This window comes from Peromyscus maniculatus, chromosome 22, assembly GCF_049852395.1.
Source record: "Peromyscus maniculatus bairdii isolate BWxNUB_F1_BW_parent chromosome 22, HU_Pman_BW_mat_3.1, whole genome shotgun sequence".
NCBI lineage: Eukaryota > Metazoa > Chordata > Mammalia > Rodentia > Cricetidae > Peromyscus > Peromyscus maniculatus.
This window is the reverse complement of record NC_134873.1, coordinates 48,803,300-48,825,523: the sequence shown is the minus strand read 5'-3', so window position 1 is coordinate 48,825,523 and position 22,224 is coordinate 48,803,300. Positions and strand designations below refer to the sequence as shown.

The 22,224-nt window shown below is 46.9% G+C and overlaps 1 protein-coding gene across 1 annotated transcript in view; it reads right to left on the bottom strand.

Annotated features, from left to right (window-relative positions):
• Galm (galactose mutarotase) overlaps positions 1-22,224 on the bottom strand; it is a 58,028-nt gene that overhangs the window by 22,617 nt on the left and 13,187 nt on the right. The window contains exons 3-4 of the mRNA XM_006988347.4: positions 18,210-18,416; positions 12,921-13,002 (exon numbers count right to left, since the gene is read on the bottom strand). Of these exons, the coding sequence (XP_006988409.1) occupies positions 12,921-13,002; positions 18,210-18,416 (289 nt within the window). The remainder of the gene's footprint in view (positions 1-12,920; positions 13,003-18,209; positions 18,417-22,224) is intronic.

Genomic DNA, 22,224 nt, shown 5'->3' with positions numbered 1-22,224 from the left:
ACCCAGGTCATCAGGCTTGGTGATAAGTGCCTTTACCTATTCTAGCTAGCCTTCTTATTTAATTTAGATACAGGCTTTTGCTATGTATCTGGAGCTTCCCTTGAACTCACTATGAATCAAACTTGCCGCAATCCTCCTGCCTCAGCCTCCAGAGGGCTGGGGTTACAGATGTGTACCACCAAGCCCGGCTTTAGGGCCACTTCAGTTTTGCTTTGTGTGTATGCGTGTTTTTTTCCCCCGCCTGCCTTTATGTCTGTGAACCATATGCTGGTACCATGCCTGCAGAGGCCAGAGAGGGGCAATAAATAGATCTCCTGGAACTAGAGTTACAGCTGGTTGTAAGCTGCTGGGTGCCGGGGATCGAACCTGAGTCCTCTGGAAGAACATCTCTCCAGCCTCACCTATACTCTGTAGCCTCCCTTAACTGAGAACAGAGCCTGTGCTATGGTACTGCTCTATGCTCCCAATGTAGGCAGAACTTACCCAGCTGGTTTAGTGTTACTCCCCCGGGACAGACACAGTACCTGGCACACAGTAGATACTCAGTATCACCTGGAGATGGAAACTGGGAAAAGGAACGGGGAGACGGACCTGGGGCTGGAGGGGCTTGTCTCTAGACCTGCAGGGCTGAGGGCAGCAGCTGACACATGGTCCTCTCTTTCTACTTGCAGAGTGGACCAGTGTGCTTGCCGGCTCATCCTCTGTGTCTGAGGGCCCAGGCCTGAATCCAGACAGGAGCTGACTTGGACCTGGGAGGGCCATTTCATGCATCAGATCAGGCAGAAACCGTAGCCAGCTACTCCAGGCCCTGCACTGCTATTGCTTCTCTGGTGGAATTTGGGGACATGGCTTTTCCTTGGTGTGCCCCCTTTCTCCCCTAGCTCACCTTCTAGCTCCCTTCAGGAAGTGCAGCTGTGATGATCTGGGCAAAATGGAACAAAACACCTGACCCAGCCTGAGATTCCTCAACAGGAAAACACTATTGCTTTTCTCAGACGTGATGGTTACCTTTATGTGCACAACCGTCCAGAAAGGCAGCCATGGACTGTTACTACTGAGAGAGAAGGGGGGGGCAGGACGGGACAAGAAAACCCCTGTGCAGACCCAGATGACTTGGTGTCACACAGCATCTGCCACAGGCTCTCGGGAGCTGCTGGATCCCCCTTAAGTTCTTTCATCAGATTTCTAGACCCAAGGCCACGAGTCAAGGACATCTTCACTAACATTCCACGTGGTCTTTGAGTCAGAGTTTTAGAACTGGGACAGGATGCCAGAGTTCAACTCTTCAGACTTTCCATATTTGGTCGTGAAGGACCGGCGTTCTCTAGGGCGTGGCCAGTGGGGACAGAACCTGCTTTTCTGAATCCCAGTCCTTACACCACGCTGTGTTAACACACTGTTTGTAACACGGCAAGGAGCCGGGTGTGGTGGCAAAAGCTGATCCCGGCACTCGGGGAGGCAGAGGCAGGTGGCTCTCTATGTTCAAGGCCAGCCTGGGCTACAGGGTGACTTCCAGGACAGCCTGGCTCAAAACAAACAAAACAACACCAGCTGCAAGGGAGCTAGCGTGGAGAGCCTTGCGGGGGGAAAAAGCAGCTGTTCCTAGGACATACAGATCATTTCTTAGTTGGTTTCATTTTTGTATTTAGCATTGAATAGATTTTCTTCTTTTAGGTTTTTTTTTTTTTTTTTTTTTTTTTAAGCCAGGTATGGAGGCACACACCTTTGATCCCAGTACTCAGGAGGCAGGAGCAGGAAAATTTCTGTAAGTTTGAAGCCAGTTTGATATATATATATATATATATATATATATATATAGTGAGGGCTGCCTAGTGAGCCCCTGTCTTAAATGTATATATTCAATTTATTATATTGCTTTTAACATTTTATTTTGTGTGTGCCTTTGTGTATGTGTGCACGCCTGTGAGTGCACACATGTGCCACAGCCTACACGTGGCCATCAGAGGACAACCGTCGGAGCTGGTTTCTCCTTTCGCCACGTGGAATCCAGGTGGAACCCTGGTGGCGGGTGTCTCTTACCTGTGGCACCATCTCCCCAGCCCTAGGTTAGTTTTTCTAGCTGTAAACAAAAGACATCAAGCCCTTCTCTGGCTGTACGACTCTCCTGATAGATGGAGGTCCATGGAACACCTTCAGCTGTGGACGAACAGAGAGAGGGGTCTTCGTGGAGCCAGACATGACCAAAACCACGCACAGGAAGCAAAGCTGCTTTGGAGAAGGTCGGGAAGGACAGGCAAAAAGGAAGTATGAGTCTTGAAGGGTGAGAGGGGGTTTATGAGACAAGGTGGGTATTTACAGCCCCCGTAGGATGGGAGTCGGGGGCGTTCAGACTGTTGGGGTATGAGCAAGGCATGGCAAGAGGGTCCCTGGGAAGCAGCTAGTGTCTGGCTGGGTAGCAGTGCAAAAAAGGGGTGTGTGTAGGGTGCAGGGGTGTTGTCTGTTTTGAAATGAAGTGTCAAATAGCTCAGGCTAACCTCAAACTTCCTAGGTAGTCAAGCATGACCTAGAACTTATAATTGCCCTGCCTACACCTCCCGAGTGCTAGGAGTAGAGGTGTGTACCACGACGCCCAGTTTATGCAGTGCTGGGACAGACTCAGAACTTTCACACATGCTAGCCAAGCAATCTCCTGACCGAGCCACGTGCCCAGACCCTACAAGGATATTTCAAAAGAGTAACTATCGAAGTAAGATTTGCATTTTAGGTGCATTTACAAGCCAGCTGGAGAATAAACCTTTAAGGTTTCATTTTTCAGTGAGAGAATAATCATCTAGATTCACTTGCTCATTCATTTATTGGTCAAAATTTACGTGCCCATAATGTAAGTCAGGAACTGATCAGATTAAAAAAAAAAAAAAAAAGAGGTCACCTAAACCAGGAGAGTACTGACGAAGATGGAGTTGTGTGACCGATGTGAAAGGCTAAGGGACAGACTTGAGGAATACCAGCAGCTAAAAACCAGCAGGACCAGTGACTAGGGACAGGGAGGAGGCAAGAGAAATGTCTCTGTGGATGATTGAAATAAATACCTCAGGCATTATTTTAGGATTCTGTAAAGACTTAAGGAATTTTCTGTGAGAACTCCAGAAAGACTAAAACCCACGTGCCAGGACTGGATAGCCAGTCTTCACCTGCAGCATCTTGGAAACAAGAGGCAACCTTGGAATTTGTGATCTCTTCGGAGGAAACACAGACCCACCCTCGAGAAGTAATTAGATCATCGACGGGACTGTAGGTTGAACGGAGAGAGGTTGAAATAAAATCGTCTTGCCGGACCTCCCTGGACAGCCTTGTGGTGGTAAGTCTTTCTGACCAGAAGTCTAATTTGGTCAAAATAGGGCTGCCTTCGTGTGATTTTACAAAGAGCTTTCAAAAACACGTGGTGGTAAGAAGAGCAGGTGAACGCAGACGGGGCGGGGACAGAGCAGACTGGGTAAAAAGTTTTTAAAAATTAAGAGGTATATTTTCTCACGGAAAGGGATTTGTGTAATTGTGACTGTAAGAAGCAAATGAGCCGGCTAACACATTTGCTTCTGCTTTCCAATTCCTGATATACATCACGGCAAAACCAGACACCGTTGTACACGGTGATGTCTTTGCCGGACAGCTTGCCTCTTGTCCCCTCCATGCCGCGCAAGGGTGGAAAGCAGGATTTACGAGTCTGGGGGCCAATTCCTCGCTGGGTTGGACTCTCTTGTGCTAACAGCTCACTGGCTTGCTTCCTGAGTAGGGAAGGCCCCAGCTTTCTCTTGCTGCTGGGGGACAGGGCACTAGAATCAGGCCCTGAAGCCGACCACCTAACAAGATTCAGGTACTGGAGCCAGGGACATGGCTCAGTCGTCAAAGGGCTTGCTACACAAGCCTGAGAACCCAAGTTTGGACCCTGGACACACGGAAAGGCTGGGCAGAGGAGGTGGCTTCCCCGTAATCCCAGCCTTGGATGGAGGGGACAGAGGAGCCTCCGAGGAAGCTGGCTGGGGCGAGACTGGCCGAATCTGTGAGCTCTGGGTCTGTCTGAGCGACTGTGCCTCAAAGAATAAGGTGGAGGAGAGGTGGAGGAAGATTCCAGGCGACAATTTAAGGCTTCCACATGCACGCTGTGTGCATGTACACACACACACACACACACACACACACACACACACACACACACACACACACACGAACACCAATACACACATGTATGCACAACACACACACACACACACACACACACACACACACACACACACACATAAACATGAAAAAAGAAAAAGAGATCGATCTGACACTAGAGTTTTCTCTGTTCTTGCCACTGTTATATGATCTGTCCTTTCTTGTAAATGGCCTCTGGGAGTTTCATTTCAGGGCTAGATCTGACTACAGTACACGAAGCAAACACGCTCAAGAGGACCCAGGATGCACTGACACAAGCAGGCTCGCAACAGCTGACTAAGAGTCAATGTTTCATGAGGTTGGTTTGCTTTAAGTGGCTAAACACAGTTGCCCTGGAGAAACAAAGCTAACGGCCGACAGGCAATCGATTGATCGCGGCTGAGAGCTCCCCTGCAAACCTGAGCTGTGGGGTTAAGATGGAGCTCTCCGCCTCACAGAGGCCTCCCGCAAGGGCAGCCCGCCAAGGTGCAGCAAGAGAGGTCCCGGTGAGCTCAGAAGTGCCGAGGATGTCATCCCAGTGGCTTTGGCAGCTAGGCGATGGGGTTTATGCAAAACTTTTGTCTCATTTAATGTACGTGCTTTTCTTCCTTTTTTTCTTGTTTTCTTTTGACACGGGGTCTGTGTTTGCCCAGGCTGATCTCTGAACTCTTGGGTTCAAGTGATCCCCCTGCCTCAGCCTCCCAAGAAGTTGGAATTCCTGAGCACACCACTCCACCTGGCTATTTATTTATTTATTTATTTATTTATTTATTTTAGACAGGGTTTCTCTGTGTAGCTTTGTACCTTTCCTGGAACTCACTCTGTAGACCAGACTGGCCTCCAACTCAGAGATCCACCTGCCCCACCGCCCAGCCTACCTGGCTTTTTGTTTGTTTGTTTGTTTTAAAGTGGAAGGACAAAGATGCCAGAGTCTTCTAGCTGACCAGTGAACACAGAGGGGATATTGTTTGTTTGTGTTAGAAACCGCCAGGGCACGGGGCGGTGGTGGCACATGCCTTTAATCCGGGGCAGCCAGGGCTACACAGAGAAAAAGAAACCGCCAGGGCTGGTGGGAATCTATGGAGAAAGCAAGGGTGACGTGCCCATTTTGTCAGGCCCCAGTGAAGGCTGCGCATGTCCCTAGTGTGCAGAGACTTGGGAAGAAGGACAGCCTCTTCATGTAGGAGACGGGACAAAGGAGAGAATGGAGAAACCAGACCCAAAGTCTGTTGTCTTCTATCCTTTATTGGCCCAAAGGGCTGAAGACTTTTTTTATGTCCCCTATAATTGCCAGAGGGAGTAAAATGGGGGCCCAAGGGTGCCTGGGGTAAAGGTTTACATGGGAGCTTGAAGTGTAACAGGGAGTCATTTCATTCTGTTCATTTCTTTTTTTTTTTTTTTTTTTGGTTTTTCGAGACAGGGTTTCTCTGTGTAGCTTTGCACCTTTCCTGGAACTCGCTTTGGAGACCAGGCTGGCCTCGAACTCATGGAGATCCGCCTGCCTCTGCCTCCTGAATGCTGGGATTAAAGGTGTGTACCACCACCACCTGGCCTCTGCTCATTTCTCTAGCTCCCTGGACACCATAGTCCCTTTCTATCCAACAGCAGTCACCGAGGAAGCAGGAAACATATAAACAGAGACCAGGACGTGACTCCTCCCGGAACACACAGGGAAAGGGAAAGGTCGTAGCCCAGTCATAGTGTTAAAGTTACAGTAAAATAAAAAGTGCTACTGTCTCAGACGTAAGTTTTCCCATCACCAGAAAAAACTGTTTACTATGTGTAACCGGAGTGAAAAACACCCCCAAAGTTTAGATCTGCATCACCATCAAGCATCCCCCTCAAAACAGTTTAGGTGACAGGTCAAACATAAGGAGTTAAAAACATAAATGTAAGTATAAACTACTCGCCACAGAAAGGGAAGGGCTGTGATGGGAACTGTCTCGGAAATACTGCATGTTGGCCAGGGCCCTACAGAACCCGCTGAGAGACAACCTGAGGCTGAGCAACTGAAACTGTAGACGTAATTAAAGGCTACAGAGACGGCCCCAGGTTGAGAGCACTTGCTTGCCTTTCCAGAAGACCCTCGGTCATTCCCACCACCAACATCAGGCAGCTCACAACCACCTGTGACTCTAGTTCCAGGAGATCTAACACCCTCTTCTGGCCTCTGAGAGCACACACACACACACACACACACACTTAAAAATCTTTGGGATAAAAAATTATAATCAAACACCTAGGACAAACCCACAAAATTCAAGGAATGCATGACCAGATAAAAACTTCCTGGTTAAATACTGCCTTACATCCCCCCAACCCCCAGCCCACTTACATGTTCTTCTGCACGAACCACCTTTTCAGACATGCTTGGTTATCAGCTAAAGAGTTCTTGGTGCTTGGCCTATTTCCTTTACAATGATGAAAACAGAGATCTCCCTAAACGTGGTGGTTTGAAAGAACATGGCCCCCAAAGGGAGTGGCACTATTAGGAGGTGTGGCCTTGGAGTAGGACTGATCTTGTTGGTGTCACCATGGAGGGGGGCTTTGAGGTATCATATATGCTCAAGCCATGCCCAGTGTCTCAGTTCACTTCCTGTTGCCTGAGAATCAAGATGTAGAACTCTCAGCTCCTTCTCCAGCACCATGTCTGCCTGCATGCCGCCGTTTCCCACCATGATGATAATGAACTGAACCTTTGAACTGTAAGCCACCCCAATTAAACGTTTTCCCTTTATAAGAGTTGCTGTGGTCTTGGTGTCTCTTCACAGCAATAGAAACTCTACTAAGACACACACATTCAAATGTTTCTGGGGCTGGAGACATGACTCAGCCATCAGAGCACTGGCTGCTCTTCCAGAGGATCAGGATTTGATTTCTAGCACTCAGATGGTGAACTACAACCATTTATAACTCCACTTCCTGGGGATCTGATACCTTCTTCTGGCCTCCATGGCAGTGCATGCAAATAGTGCACAAATACACAGGCAAAACACCCATGCTCATACAATCTAAAAATTGGAAAAACAAAGTCCAAGATGACAGGGCCACATTTGTTTGGCTTCTGGTGAGTGAACCTCAGCTACATCACAATGAAGTAGGGAAATGGTCATCTTAAAGAGGCCACATGCATAAGGTGGTCCCCCTTTATAAAAACCCATTTCCATGAGAACTTCCTTACTCTGAGCCGGACATAAATTCCTTCTAAGTATAGTGCACCATGGCCTTGTACTAGGCCCCACCTCATAAACCCTGCCACCCAGTGACCAAGCTTCCAGCATATGAGTCTTCAGAGGACACAAATCACATCCAAACAAGTCACTTAAACTCTTGTCCAGTTTCTACATCTGCTAAATAAGAAACCACATAGAAATAGGCAAACATTGGTGCACAGAAGTAAATCTATAAAAGTCAGAGGAAGTCTTGGGCTCCTACAGATCTGTTCTTGATAGAAACGGGGCCAGGCAAATGGGTTCTTCCACCACTGAGATACAGAGGAGCGGTTAGCACCCCCTTTTGGAAAGGCTTCCGTGAACAGTGGCAGCATCCAGGGCTGATGAGCGAATGGAAAGATGGGAGGGAGAGAACCGTGAATCTTTCATGAGCTCTGCTGGCGTCCTGATGGACCGGAGGAGAGGTGGAACAGTGGTTGACGGCTTGCACCTTCCCAGAGCCACAGAGAGGAAGGACCACAAGTGGCCTTCTAGACCGATTACCGACATCCTGTTATTAGCTTCCAATAACGGTCTCATCGGTACACGGAAAACTGAGGTTCCCTGGGATAATCTGCTATCATAGTCCTTTAAAACGTGAAGTGTTGGGCTAGTGAGTTAGCTGGCTGGTAAAAGTACCTCCCGCCATGCCTGACAACCTGAGTTCAGTCCCCAGGACTCAGAGGGTGGAAGGACAAACCTGAAAATTACCCTCTGACCTCCTCACCCCCACCATGGCACACACCCCCCACAATAAATCAATAAAGCATAATAAAAAATTTAAAGCTAAATGTTCTTTGTTTTGAAATTCAAGACTTCCCACTTCTGTGGTATTGAAGTTTCTTTTTTTCTTGGTTTGGGGATGTAGCTCAGTATGATTATGCTGGCCAAGCTTGTATGAAGTCTTTGGGTTCAATTCCCAGAATACACACAGACACACACAGACACACACAGACACACACACACACACACACACACACAATCTTATATGAAAGAATAGTGATTATAAATAATAGCTAGGTATTATCTTGTTTTGGTTTGGTTTTTGTTTTGTTTTGTTTTGTTTTTTGAGACAGGGTTTCTCTGTGTAGTTTTGGTGCCTGTCCTGGATCTCCCTCTGTAGACCAAGCTGGCCTCGAACTCACAGAGATCCGCCTGGCTCTGCCTCCCGAGTGATGGAACTAAAGGTGTGTACCACCACCACCTGGCTTCTTGTTTTGAAAAATGTATTTATCTCTGTTCATTATTATTCAAATTAGGTTTTTTTAAAAGCAGTTTTCATTAAGATACAGTTGGTCCTTACATCTATAAATACCACAGCTGTGGATTCAACCCCTCGAAGAGCTAAACTATTTAGAAAAAAAATATTACTTCTGTACTGGACATGTGCAGACTTCTCTTTTAATTCTTCTTAAACAGCACAGTACAACAGCTGTTCACATCTGAAATATGTGCAGTATATGCCACGTAATCTAGAGATGATATCAACAACAGTCTGGGCATGGTGATAAACACCTGGTCCCAGCATCCAGGAAGCCGATGCAGGAGGATTGTGAATTCAAGGCCATTGTGGGTTCCAGCCCGGCAAGGACTACAATGTGATCTTCTATCTCAAACCAAACAAATAAGAACAAGATATAAGGGAGGATGTAGGTAGGGTACTTAGCAACACTATGCCATTTTATATCGGGGACTTGAGCAATGAGGATCTCGGTATCCATACAGGGTCCTGGAAAGGAGCCCCACGGTCACACAGGGACAGCTGCTTAACACAGACATCCCCAATTTGTTTTTCAAAAGAGATCTGGTAGGCCGGCCCTGGGAGCACACACCTTTAATCCCAGCATTCAGGAGATAGAGGCAGGTAGATCTCTGTGAGTTCTAGGCCAGCCTAGTCTACAGAGTGAGTTCCAGGATAGGCTCCAAAGCTACACAGAGAAACCCTGTCTTGAAAATCCAAAATAAAAAAAATACAAATAAAAAGAGATTTGTTTTTTTATTCAAAACTGTGCTTTACAGGTCTTCTAACTTAGAAAAATTAAAATATGGATACTTTATTTAGGTATTCTAATTTTCTTAAAAGTATTTTTATCTTATTGTTAGCTATGGGTAGGGGCTTTGGATTCTCTGGAGCTGGGGTTCAGCAGTTGTGAGCCACCCACTGTGGGTGCTGGGAACTGAACTCCAGTCCTCTGGAATAACGGTATGCACTCTTAACAGCTGAACCATCTCTCCAGCCCGCCTCCCCACCTCCGCCCCTTTTTTGAGACACTGTCTTGAAGTAGAGGAAGCTTATCTTAAGCTGCCTATTTGTAAAAGAGGAAATGGGAATCAGTGCGGCGAACTGTTAAAGCATTACTCAACCATGGAAGGCCTCTATCCTGGGCAAGAACCAGATGCAAGTTGGGCGTGGTGGTGTGCATGCCTGTGATCCGATCCCAGGATGCGGGGGTGGGATGGGGGGGGGGAGGCGGGACAGAGGCAGCTTTCTACACAGTCCCAGGCCAGTCCAGGTTTCACGACGAAGCAAACAGAACCAAGTGAAGACTGGGCCAGGTCTCCTGCTACCAGAGTCTGAAACTCTTAGCTCTCACCTAACAAGTTTTCAATATTAGTACAAGATGGAGAACTTCACGGCAATGGCATTTGCGGGGCGGAATTGTGGCAAAGGAGACTTTTTTGCATTTCGCTATACTGTGTCCTGCCCCCTCACAATCACGACACATTTCAGATGCCAGATGTGGACTCCCGCGATTCTCATTAGATTAAAACCCACCAGGATGGTATAAGATGATTCATAAATGCACACAGGTAGACACATCTATTTCATGCGCAGCATTTATAAGCTCACCTTCTCCCTTATCAGTCACAAACAGAAGCCAGTACTAGGATTTAATGCAATAATTCTGCATCTAGGACAAGAGGGGCCGGCTTATTCCTGCTCCTCTATTGAGTCACATAAATATCAGGAGACGACACATGTGAGTGAGACAGACATTAAAGCCTTTAAATCCGGCTCAGCAACCGGGAAAATATTCAAAGCTGAGATGCCAAAAATTTTAGTCCATTTATTTTAACTTCTTATTATTCCATTAAAAAAAAAAAAAACAACTTGGGGACTGTTTTATTCAAGTTTGAGAGAAAAATAGGGCAGGCGAGCTGTCACTCTCGTCAGCTGCCAGGAGGAGGGAGGTGGGGAAGAGGATTCGAGAAAGCCATGTCCTTCTTCTCCATGGAGGCTGGCACACAGCCGCTTGGCAGAAGCAAGGTGTTTTAGAGAAAGGGGAAAAATGCCCAGAGTGCCAGAGAAACTATGTTTAGGCTTTGACCAGTTTCTGGGGGAGACAGAGACAGACAGGCAGACAGAGAGACAGACAGACAGACAGAGACAGGGGAGGCAAATGGAAAGCTGTATTTTTCAAAGTTCAGAAAAAGAAAAGGGTGGACCCCATCCACAAGGCTACATGGTGGATATTCTGCGAGCATTTTCCCTGAGTTAGGTTTTGGGTTGTTTGTGTGTTTGTTTGTTTGCTTGTTTTTGAGTGAGAGAGGGAGTCTCACTCCATTGGCCTGGCTGGCCTGCAACACACAGAGATCTATCTACCTGCCCCTGCCTTCTGAGCTCTGAGATCAAATGTGCATGCCCCATGTACCACCTCCAGTTAATTTTCCAGCCACTATATTTATAAAAGTTTCTAATTCCTGCTGTTAAGGCTGTTCAGTATGTAGGCCCATATACTTACCTTTTTTCCTTTGTAAAAAATTTTAGCCGGGTGGTGGTGGCACATGCCTTTAATCCCAGCACTCGGGAGGCAGAGGCAGGTGGATCTCTGTGAGTCTGAGGCCAGCCTGGTCTACAGAGTGAGATCCAGGACAGGCACCAAAACAACACAGAGAAACCCTATCTCAGAAAAAAAAAATTAACTACTATTGTTTAGGTATGTGTGTGTATGACGTGTACAGATGAGCACGCACCATGGCCTGTGCGTGAAGGTCCGAGGACCACTTTGTGGAGTCAGAGCTCTCCTTTTATGTTCATATGGGTTCCAGAGATCAAACTCAGGCTTCCACAGTAAGAACCTTTACTCACTAAGCCAGCTCACTGGCCTCTCCCCTCCCTTTACTGGGCTGAATGAAAATGACCCCCATAGACTCATAGCTTTGAAGGCTTGGTCCCTAGTCAGTGGAACTGGTTAGGAAGGATTAGGAGGTGTGGCCTTGTTGGAGAAGGTGTGTCACTGGGGGTGAGCTTTGAGGTTTCAAAAGCCCATGCCAGGCCCAATCTCTGTCTGTCTGTCTGTCTGTCTCTCTCTCCCTGTTCCAGCACCATGCCTACCTGCTGATACACTCTCCATCACCCTATCATGATGGTCACAGACTAACTCTCTGAAACTGTAAGCAAACTTCAATTAAACGCTTCTCTTATAAGTTGCCTTGGGTATATGCCCAAGAGTGGTATGGCTGAGTCTTGAGATAGATTGATTCCCAATTTTCTGAGAAAACGCCATACTGATTTCCACAGTGGTTGTACAAGTTTACATTCCCACCAACAGTGGAGGAGTGTTCCCTTTGCTCCGCATCCTCTCCAACATTGACTGTCATTAGTGTTTTTGATCATTGTACCCAAGGAATGCTCAATCATACCACAAAGAAACATGCTCAACTATGTTCATAGCAGCACTATTTGTAATAGCCAGAACCTGGAAACAACCTAGATGCCTGTCAACTGAAGAATGGATTGAGAAAATGTAGTACATATACACAATGGAGTACTACTCAGCAGAGAAAAACAATGACAGCATGAAATTTGCAGGCAAATGGATGGAACTAGAAAATATCATCCTGAGTGAGGTAACCCAAACCCAGAAGGGCAAGCATGGTAGGTACTCACTCATAGGTGGATTCTAGATATAAAGCAAAGAACAACCAGACTGCAACCCACAGAACCAGGGAGGCTATATGGCAGGGGGGACCCTAGGATGACTGTGGCTTAGAATAAGTTTTGGTTTTACTCAAAAATAAATGAACAAACAAACAAACAAACAAACAAAATAAAATAATAATAATAAGTTGCCTTGGCCAGGGTGTCTCCTGACAGCAACAGAACAGTAATTAAGAGAGCCGCCACACCCCGTACCCTGTCAAAACTTTACCTTTGCGACAGTAAACACAAACCCACTGTGTTAAAAAGACCAAACACTAAAAGAAAACCCTTTCCTAGTATAAGACAGGGGTCCTGTAAAAGTGAAGTCATTTCTCATATAATTTTTTCACTTTGAATTTTTGAAATAATTTCAGATTTACAGAAATGTGGTAAAATAGTACCTCTGTGTTGTATCTTTCAGCTACTTCCCTTATTATTGACATCTCTATAAACAGGATGCAAAAATCCAAACTGGAAAGATCGACATCAGTATGCTAGTTAACTGAACTACCACTTTTACTAGGGCTCACCTAGTAAAGGCGAACACGGTAATGGTTTGCAGTAACTAACGACCTTCCTTTGGCTGTGAACCACGGTTCTACATGACAGAACAGTTTAAATTCACTGACCTGTAGGAATCAGGGTGTCATCCACAGGCAAATACGCGTCGGCTGCAATGGTGACTTCGTGGTCATATATATTTGGGGAGCCCTGGGAAGGAAAAGAGAAAGAAAAAATGTACTGCTTGGGTCTTTTGTGGGGGTGGGGGTTGAGACAGGATCTCTCTATGTAGTCCTGCTGTCCTGGAACTCGCTATGCAGACTAGGGTGGCCTCGAACTCATAGAAATCCACCTGCCTCTGTTTTCTGAGTGCTGGGATTAAGTGTTAGCCATGCCGGGCAGTGGTAGCAAATGCCTTTAATCCCAGCACTTGGGAGGCAGAGCTAGCCTGGTCTACAGAGCAAGTTCCAGGACAGACTCCAAAGCTACAGAGAGAAACCCTGTCTCGAAAAACCACCACATCCGGCTACTGGGTTTTATTTTATATATTCATGTTATAACTTTTGCAAAAATGTCTACAAGTGGGGCTGGAGAGATGGCTCAGTGGTTAAGAACACTAACTGCTCTTCCGAAGGACCCGGGTTCAATGCCCAGCACCCACATGGCAGCTCACAACTGCCTGTAACTCCTGTTCCAGGGGATCTGACACCCTCACACAGACATACATGTAGGCAGAACACCAATGTACATAAAATACAAATAAACACATTATTTAAAAAAGCATTGACAGTTGACTGGTCACCATGATTAATAAGATCATTTAACCGTAGGTAGGCGGCGCCTCCATATAGCCACTGACAAGTTCAAGGCCACCTGTTAGCTCCTACCCACAGGACTCATTCTCTGCCATGCAACAGAAGTCAGAACTGCAGCCCCTGCTTCTGAGAACTTTTTTTTCCAGGGGAGAACCAAAGCCTGGTCTAGGAAGCCCAGGTCAGTGGTCAGAAGGCCCAGGGTTGATCCAATTCTGGCTCTCTCTGGGTGTCCCCAGGGAAGTCACAAAGTCTTCTGGAACATCACTCGTTTTCACAGAAAACTGGGAGACACCTCACTTTTCCCAGGGTCCTTCTGAAGTACAGTTTAGTTAAGGGGTATGCTGTTTGTAAATTGGAAATTACTTTTACATATGAAAACATACAAGCATGATTTCTTATTTTCAATATCTTAAAGCCACACTACAGGAAGCAGGGAAGAGCAGCCTCGTAGGAGCTTTTACTCCATGATTGTTCAAAAATCAGTAAACCCAGGTTTCTTAGCTAGGCGTGATTTTTGCCCTCAGAGGGACATCTGCAATGTCTGGACACGTAGGGCTGCTGCCTTCTAAACCAGAAGAGGTCCAGGATGCTGCCAAACATCCTAACTGCACAGAAGCCCCCACTGCCGCGAAGAACTGTCTCACCCCAGATGTCAGGGGCAATTCTGAGAAACCCTGAGCGAAGCTCTGCAGAAGCCAGGGTCTAGGTAGGCGAGCGGGGGCTGGGTGGACATTGATCGAAAGATCAGGCTGCTCAGATGAGTCATCCTGAGACGAGAGGCCAAAGTTCAGAGACATGGGAGGCTGTGTCTAAACAGCAGAAACGGGTTTCATTATACTATCTGGAGGCTCTGCTGCCAAGTTAGCATGGAAGGTTGGGTACACGCCTTGGTGACACTCGTTAGGAGCAAAAGCCCATCTAGGGAGCAGAGTCCTTCCTAAAGTACAAGAGCCAGGCCCATGCCTCCTCCATCTTCCCCCGCACGTGAGTCTTCAAAGACACAACCCTGCCAACATCATCCAAGTGAGGGAGACCTGGTGGAGATGACCACTCTCTAGTCTCCCAGCCCAACCTGCGTCTGGGTCTTCACTCTCCTTCTCCGGGAGTCTGCCTGCTGGCTGCCATTCCTTGGTGAGAGATAAATACCCACTTATAACCAGAATGCTGTTCTGGTTCCTATGGCTACAGACTGATCTCTTCTGCTCTGGAATTTCACATACATGGCAGCCCACAGAAGATATTCTCCGGTTCCTCCCCTCTACTTCACAACACAAGGCTCCTGAGTGTGTCCAAGTCATTGGACCAGTGATCTGGTCCTTCGTACTGCAGCTCTGGTATTGTTGGGCGTTATACAACTCTCCCGTAGATACACACGAGGCTTGTTTGCGGGGCTTTCACAATAGAACAAAGCTGCGGAGGAATTTCCTTGACTGTTTCTTCTTTCAAAAGAAAAAAAAAAATGTTTCAAGCACTAGGTCAGGGAGAAAATAAACCAACATGAAAACCAAACACCAAACACACAGGTACGTATGAGATATTAGGACGGGCGAGGAGAGGCGATGTGTATCATCGGGAGCCCGCTCTCTGAACAGCCCAGACATTTCTGCACTGAAGACGCAAATGCAGTTTCTGTGTCTTCTGGTCTGGAAAACGTAGTGGTCGGCGTCGGTGGAAGATTGCTGTCAAGACACACTTCCTCTCCAGGCCGGTGAACACCTGGCTCGGAACACTGGGTCCCACACAGACCTCGAGGCCCCTCTCCGAGCCTAGTGCTTTTTATTCTGGTAATTTCCCTTGACTGTTGCTTGCTGTAACCACACCGTTGACACACACACGGTCTGTTATGATTGGCACAGGCCTTAACGACCTGCTTATGCATTGCCATGACTACTGTCTTCCGGGAGGGGACAGACGAGAGACTTCCACCCGAAAGCTCCAGCGACTCCTCTGCCATCAGCTCCCTTTCTCTTAAAGGAGTCAGACTTGCTGACTAACGTGTCCAGGGGAGGGGAGCCCTCCGCAGCCTCCGAAGGCAATTGTTGTTTTAATCTCCTTTCCGGCGACTGGGTTAGGTAAGAGTGTGGGTCACGCGTTTAGCTGATGAAATATGAGACAAAGCCCGTGGGGGGGTGTTTCTGAACAATGTCCTGTTTGTTCTTGCAACAGGGAGAAGTGCCGTGTTACCTCTGGAGATGGATATATGAGGATGAGACTCCTGGAGCTACAGCAGCCATTTTGTGGCTATGAGAGGGACAAGTTTGAAGACAAAAGCCCAGAGACCAAGGAAAGTGTGATGGTTTGAAGGAGGATGGTCCCCATAGGCTCCTGTATTTCAGTACCTGGTCCCCAGTTGGTGGAACTGTTTGAGAAGGATTAGGAGGTGTGGCCTTGCTGGAGGAGGCACGTCACTGGGGGTGGCCTTTGAGGTGTCAGAAGCCCATGCCATCCCCAGGTAGCTCTCTCTCTCTCTCTCTCTCTCTCTCTCTCTCTCTCTGAGCTTCACGCTTCTGGGTTAGTGCCATGCCTGCTTGCCTGTTGCCTTGTTCCCAGTCATGATGGTCACGCAATCACCTTCTGAAACTGGCCCCCCAAATCGACTCTTTCTTCTATAAGTTGCCTTGGTCATGGTGTCTCATTACAGTGATAAAACGTAACTAAGACAGAAGGAAAACGGACAAACGGAAGAAGATGGATCCTTGCGGGCACATCGATCTAGCCGTAGCAGAACCACACTGCTTACTTCCCATCTCAGACTTCTATGGTGTGCTTTCATAGCTCTACAGCTAGAGTTTGAATAACAAAACATGTTCCCGGCCGGGCAGTGATAGCGAACGCCTTTAATCCCAGCACTCAGGAGGCAGAGACAGGCGGATCTCTGTGAGTTCAAGGCCAGCCTGGTCTACAGAGCGAGATCCAGGACAGCCAGAGCTACACAGAGAAAGAGTGTCTCAAAAAACCATACCAAACCAAACCAACCAAACAAACAAACAACAACAAAACGTTCCTTGAGTTTTGCAGTAGGCTTAGTAGGACAGAAAGATAAAAGGCAAAAAAACACCTGCAACCTACATTACCTTCCCATTCTTTGAAAAACATGATCCCCCACTCCCACCTGAGGACCCCAACATTGAAACTGAAAGGTGGTAACCTGGAGCTCAGCCTCCAACTAGAAAATTCTGCTGACTAAATTAAGAAGATGGGTGTGGTAGCTCACACCGAAGCCCCAGCACTGGAGAGACCGAGGCAGGAGGATTGCTGTGAGTTCCAGGCCAGCCTGGGCTACAAAATGAAACCCTCCTTGAAAACAAAACAAAAACAAGTGAGGAAGAATCATCTTCGCTGTTACGAACTTTGGGGCTTCTGTAAGAACCAGCTAGCTGCTATTGCAAATCAGCACCAACAGCAAATCAGCGTCCAAACAAAGGGCAGAAGCCGGGCGGTGGTGGCGCACGCCTTTAATCCCAGCACTTGGGAGGCAGAGCCAGGTGGATCTCTGTGAGTTCGAGGTCAGCCTGGGCTCCGGGATGAGTTCCAGGAAAGGCGCAAAGCTACGCAGAGAAACCCTGTCTCGAAAAACAAAAAGGGCAGAAATGCATGCTATCGCCAGTTGGTCACGGCCACCAGTTTGCAGAACATCACGCCAAAGTGATTCTAGTGATTAGATAAGCTGAGTTCTTCCGATGAGGAAGTCATAGAGAGAATCTACAGTCTGGTTCCACAATGAATCGTGGGACAGCCTCTTCAACAGGCTAAAACTGTTAGCAGGGATGGCTTGGCTTACAGAGGATTGCTAATGAGGGAAGGAGATGTCAGTGATTCTATACAACTCTCAGATGTCATTCTATTTAGTTATTTATTTTACTTTTATTTTGGTTCTACAAGACAGGGTTTCTCTGTGTTGCTCTGGCTGTCCTGGAACTTGCTTTGTAGACTAGGCTGGCCTGGAACTCACAGAGATCCGCCTGCCTTCTCAGATGTTATAAAGGGTCCTGCTATTAGGTTGGTTTCAATGTTTCCACCACCAACTTCACAAAGTGCTTTGGACGTGGCTGATAGAACACAGGTAGCTTCTATTATGAAACGGAGAACATGTCTAGTAATCTAAAACTCCAGGTCTTCTAAATTCAAGTCCAGGGCCCTGTCCACTGCACTGTGCAGGGCAAGAATGACCACCAAGCAGCCCTGGGAGAAGCTGTAGGACCACACAGTACCTGTGGTACATTTAAAGGGGCCGGGGCGAACAGACTCATTTCCAACGTTTAAGGAAGTCACCTCAGATGGGAGTAGTCTGGGGGCAAAGCAGAAGTATGAGGGGAGTCGATGTACATACATGCAACGAGATGAAAGGGAATCCCTGAAATAACCAGCCACTTGTCTGCATCACAGGGAAATAGCTACTTCCCTTGGCAAGATGACATATTCGCTCTTCCTCTACGACTCCCATCCTACTGAGCATCTCTTTAAAGCCAGACACTCCGATAGGATCATTTTCATCACGAGGGGCATGAGCTCATCTCCATGATGGGCTGGTCTCTCCAGCCACATCCCTTGGTCATCCTTCCCGGATTCCGGTTACAGCAGGAGAGAAGTCAGTTCGCTTACCTGGCCTGCTAGGTTGAAATAAGAATGGTTGGTCAGATTAACCGGTGTGGTCTGGCTGGCCTGTGCTCTGTAGTTGATTACAAGCTCCCCACCATCCAGGGTGTATGTCACCCAGACTTTCAACTCTCCAGGGTAGCCTTCCTCACCGTCCGGGCTGACTCGAGAGAACTGGACGCCGTTGGACAACACCTGAGGGGTCCAGAGGACCTAGGAAGAAGTGTTCAGAGTTGCTCAGTCACGCCAGTCCCCACGGAAATGCCACATTTCAATATTTAAAGAGCACAGAGTCTAGAAAGGGAGCCGGTTATGCAGAAATAAAGGCTTCTGAATAATAGCCTGGAACTTTACTCACCTAAAACTGTTTTATACAGGAAGATGGCTTTTGGGGAAAAACATTTTCCTCTTTATCTACTTATATTTCCTACACATTCTTCTCCTAACTTTATATTTATGTATTATGTGTCTGTTTTTCTTTGTTTGTTTTTCTTTTGATCCACCCCCCGCCCCCAGTCCTGGATATCCTGGAACTTGCTCTATAGACAAGGCCGGCCTCAAACTCAGAGACAAGCCTGCCCCTGCCTCCCGAGTGCTGGGGCTAAAGGCGTGTGCCACCATGCCTGGCTTTGACGTGTATTTCAATCTTAGAGTTCCAGTCTGACAAGTATAAGACCTTGGGGCCAGGAATGTAGCTCAGCTGGCAGAGTGTTTGCCCAACATGCATAAAACCCTGGGGCCAGTTTCTAGAACCACACAAATCCTGGCATGGTGATGTGCCCTGGGATGGTCTTTCTGTATGCTGTGAATATGCGTTGCTACCATTGGTTAATAAAGAAGCTGCTTTGGCCTATGGCAAGTCAGGTTATAGCCAGGTGGGAAATCCAAGCAAAGAGACAGAGAGAAGAAGGGCGGAGTCAGGGAATGCCAGCCCACCGCCCAAGGAGCAACATGTCAACAGACAGGTAATGCCATAGCAACGTGGCAAAACACAGATGACTAAAAATGGGTTAATTTAAGATGAAAGAGCTAGCTAGCAAGAAACCTGAGCCATAGGACAAATAGTTTATAATTGATATTAAGCCTCTGAGTGATTATTTTATAAGCTGCTAAGCTGCTGAGGACCAGGGGGGACACAGAAACACTGGCTACAGTAATGTATGACTATAACCTCAACATGTGGTAGGCAGAGGCAAGAGGATCAAGAGTTCAAGGTCATCCTCAGCTCTTAGGGAGTTCAAGACCAGCCTGGGCTGCATGAGATACTATCTTCAAAAACAAAAACTTAATCAGCCCCTTTCTACTGGGGTACTATATATAGATACTTTATCATCATCATCATCATCATCATCATCATCATCATTTTGGTGTTGGTATTGGAACCCAGGGCCTTGTACATGCTAGGCAAGTGCTCTCCCACTGAGCTATTCCCCCAGTGCCTCTGTAAGTATTTATTATAAATCCTCTGAGGTTGGCCATGCTCCCTGGGCAGGGTTTAAAGCAAATAGCTTTGTGCTTATTCCATTTGCAAGAGTTGCATCCCAAAAGTTAGGAGTCCCGGTTTAAGGACTAGGGTGTCCCTAGCTCAGGGTGTGGCTTTGGGCACCAATCTTCCCCTAAAATAAAGATACTGAAAAAGTTATCCTGAAGGCTTTCTTATTCTAGCAAACATGATTCTAAGAACAGTAAGAACTATGGAGAAGTTCTCCAAAAGCGCTTTTGCAAACAGAGACGGGAATCCTGGATTCACAGTGGAGCCTCTCAGCTTTGCCCAGGAGTCCTAAGCTCAGGCATCTAGTACAGGGAAGACCAAGTGCCCATTAAGAGCTACACCTGGCTAGCAACGTCACAGGGGCCGTCTCATCGATTCAGAGGAGACTTACAGGAGTCACCGTGATCCAAGAACGGGAGAACTGAAGTTCAGGGAAAGAAAGGAAGCCTGTTACATGTGTCATTTTTTTTTTTTAAAGAAAAAGAGACTCCTCAAACGGATAAACTGTTCACTGAAGGTTACCCGGACAGCAAGAATGAACTTGAGCCCGAGCATGTGCCCGCCCCCTTGTCCTACAAATATCAGAATGAACTGGCCAGAGTCTCCTTCCTATGGAGTTTGGGCTGAAGTAAAAGAACTTCAATTTGCTGAATGTTCCTTGGTTGCTCATCTACTCTGCATAAGCCACCTTAAGTAAAGGATTTGGTTCCACCAGGAGTAGGTCAACAGTTGAGCCCTGACCATTTCTTACAGCGCCAACTAATTTTGTCATCTCAGTATTTTGTTACCCCAGTATGAGTTCAGTGGAGTCAGGTTGCCTGCTTCTACCTCCCACGTTGAGGACAGAAGAGAACCCTAGAATATTTCACGATTTACAGGGAGGTGGGCATGGAATCTTGTTTAAAATCAAACATGTAATGAGTGCCAGAGCTAGGATACAAACTCAAGTCCAGCTGCCTATGCTATTCCACATTTTGGTTTCAGTAAATGTGCTGTTTAAATTTACATTTAAACAATATCTATTGTCAGGCTATGGTGGTGCACGCCTTTAATCCCAGCACTCGGGAGGCAGAGGCAGGCCAGGAGACTCTCTTGAGTTCGAGGCCAGCCTGGTCTACAAGTAAGTTCCAGGATGGACAGGGTTACACAGAGAAACCCTGTCTCAAAAAACAAAACAAAACAAAGCAAAACAAAAAAAAAACAAAAAACAAAAAACAAAAAACAAAAACAAAAACAAAAAGCAAGCAAACAAAAAAAATTAAGTTTTAAAAATGTATGTGTGTTTGTGTTGGGTATATAAATGTGCCTGTGGAGCCCAGAAGACAGTGTCAGATCTCATGGAGCTGGAGTTAATGAGCCACCTGATGCAATGCTGTGAACTGAACTTGGATCATCTTGAAGAGCAGCAAGTATTCTCTTTTTTCTTCTTTTAAACAGGGTCTCTCAATGCAGTCCTGGTTGTCCTGGAACTCAGGCTGGCCTCAAACACACACAGAGATCCACCTGCCTCTGCCTTCCTGGTGTTTGGATTAAAGGTGTGCACCACTATGCCCCCCTTCCCAGCTACAGCAAAGTGCTCTTAGCCACTGAACCATCTCAGCAGCCCACATAGCCTACAGGTGTAGGCTATAGGTTTAGGTTTAGACTGGCCTCGAACTTGTGATCTCTTGCCTCTTCAGCATTTCTTCCTGGCAAGCATAACTGGTCAAATCTCCATGTTTAACAGAACAGTTAAGCTAAATAAACCAAGTCATTCCAAACAGAGTTAAAAGTTAATAACTTGTTACTCAACTCCCAGCAGGGTCTGCTCTTACACAGTGTACATTTGTCAGGAAGGGGAGCCCAGCAGGGATGAAGGTCTCTGCATATCCCCCCCCTTCCACCCCCTCATCTCCCCCCCTCTCCAGTGAAAGCAGCTATATTGAGAACAAATTCACTGAGGTCGGATGACACTTCCATAAACAGTGAACTTTCAAGGCATTCAAAATAGAAAGCCTAGGGGTTGGAGAGCTGGCTCAGTGGTTAAGAACACTTGTTGCTTTTGCAGAGGATCCAAGTTCATTCCCAGCACCTACATCATGGCTCACAACCATCCATAATTCCAATCCCAGAGGATCTGATGTCCTTTTCCAGGCATGCAGGGCACAGGCATACATGTAGGCTAAACACTCATAGACATATAATAAAATAAATAAATCTAAAAACAAAACAAAAAGGAAGCCTAGGGGTGGCAAGACAGGCGTATGGGCAATAGCATTTGTATGGCAAGATGTCTCTGTGGGCGATAGCATTTGCATGGCAAGATGGTTCTGTAGGCAACAGCATTTGCATGCAAGCCCCACAACCTGAGTTCCACTTCTAGAACCCACAGTGAAAAGGGAGAATGGATTTCTAAAAGTTGTCCTATAACCTCCACATGCACAGCAAACACAGACATACATGTTGCAGAATATTAGTTAGATGTGTTACATTCTTTTTTTTGAGACAGGGTTTCTCTGTGTAGCTTTGCACCTTTCCTGGAACTCACTC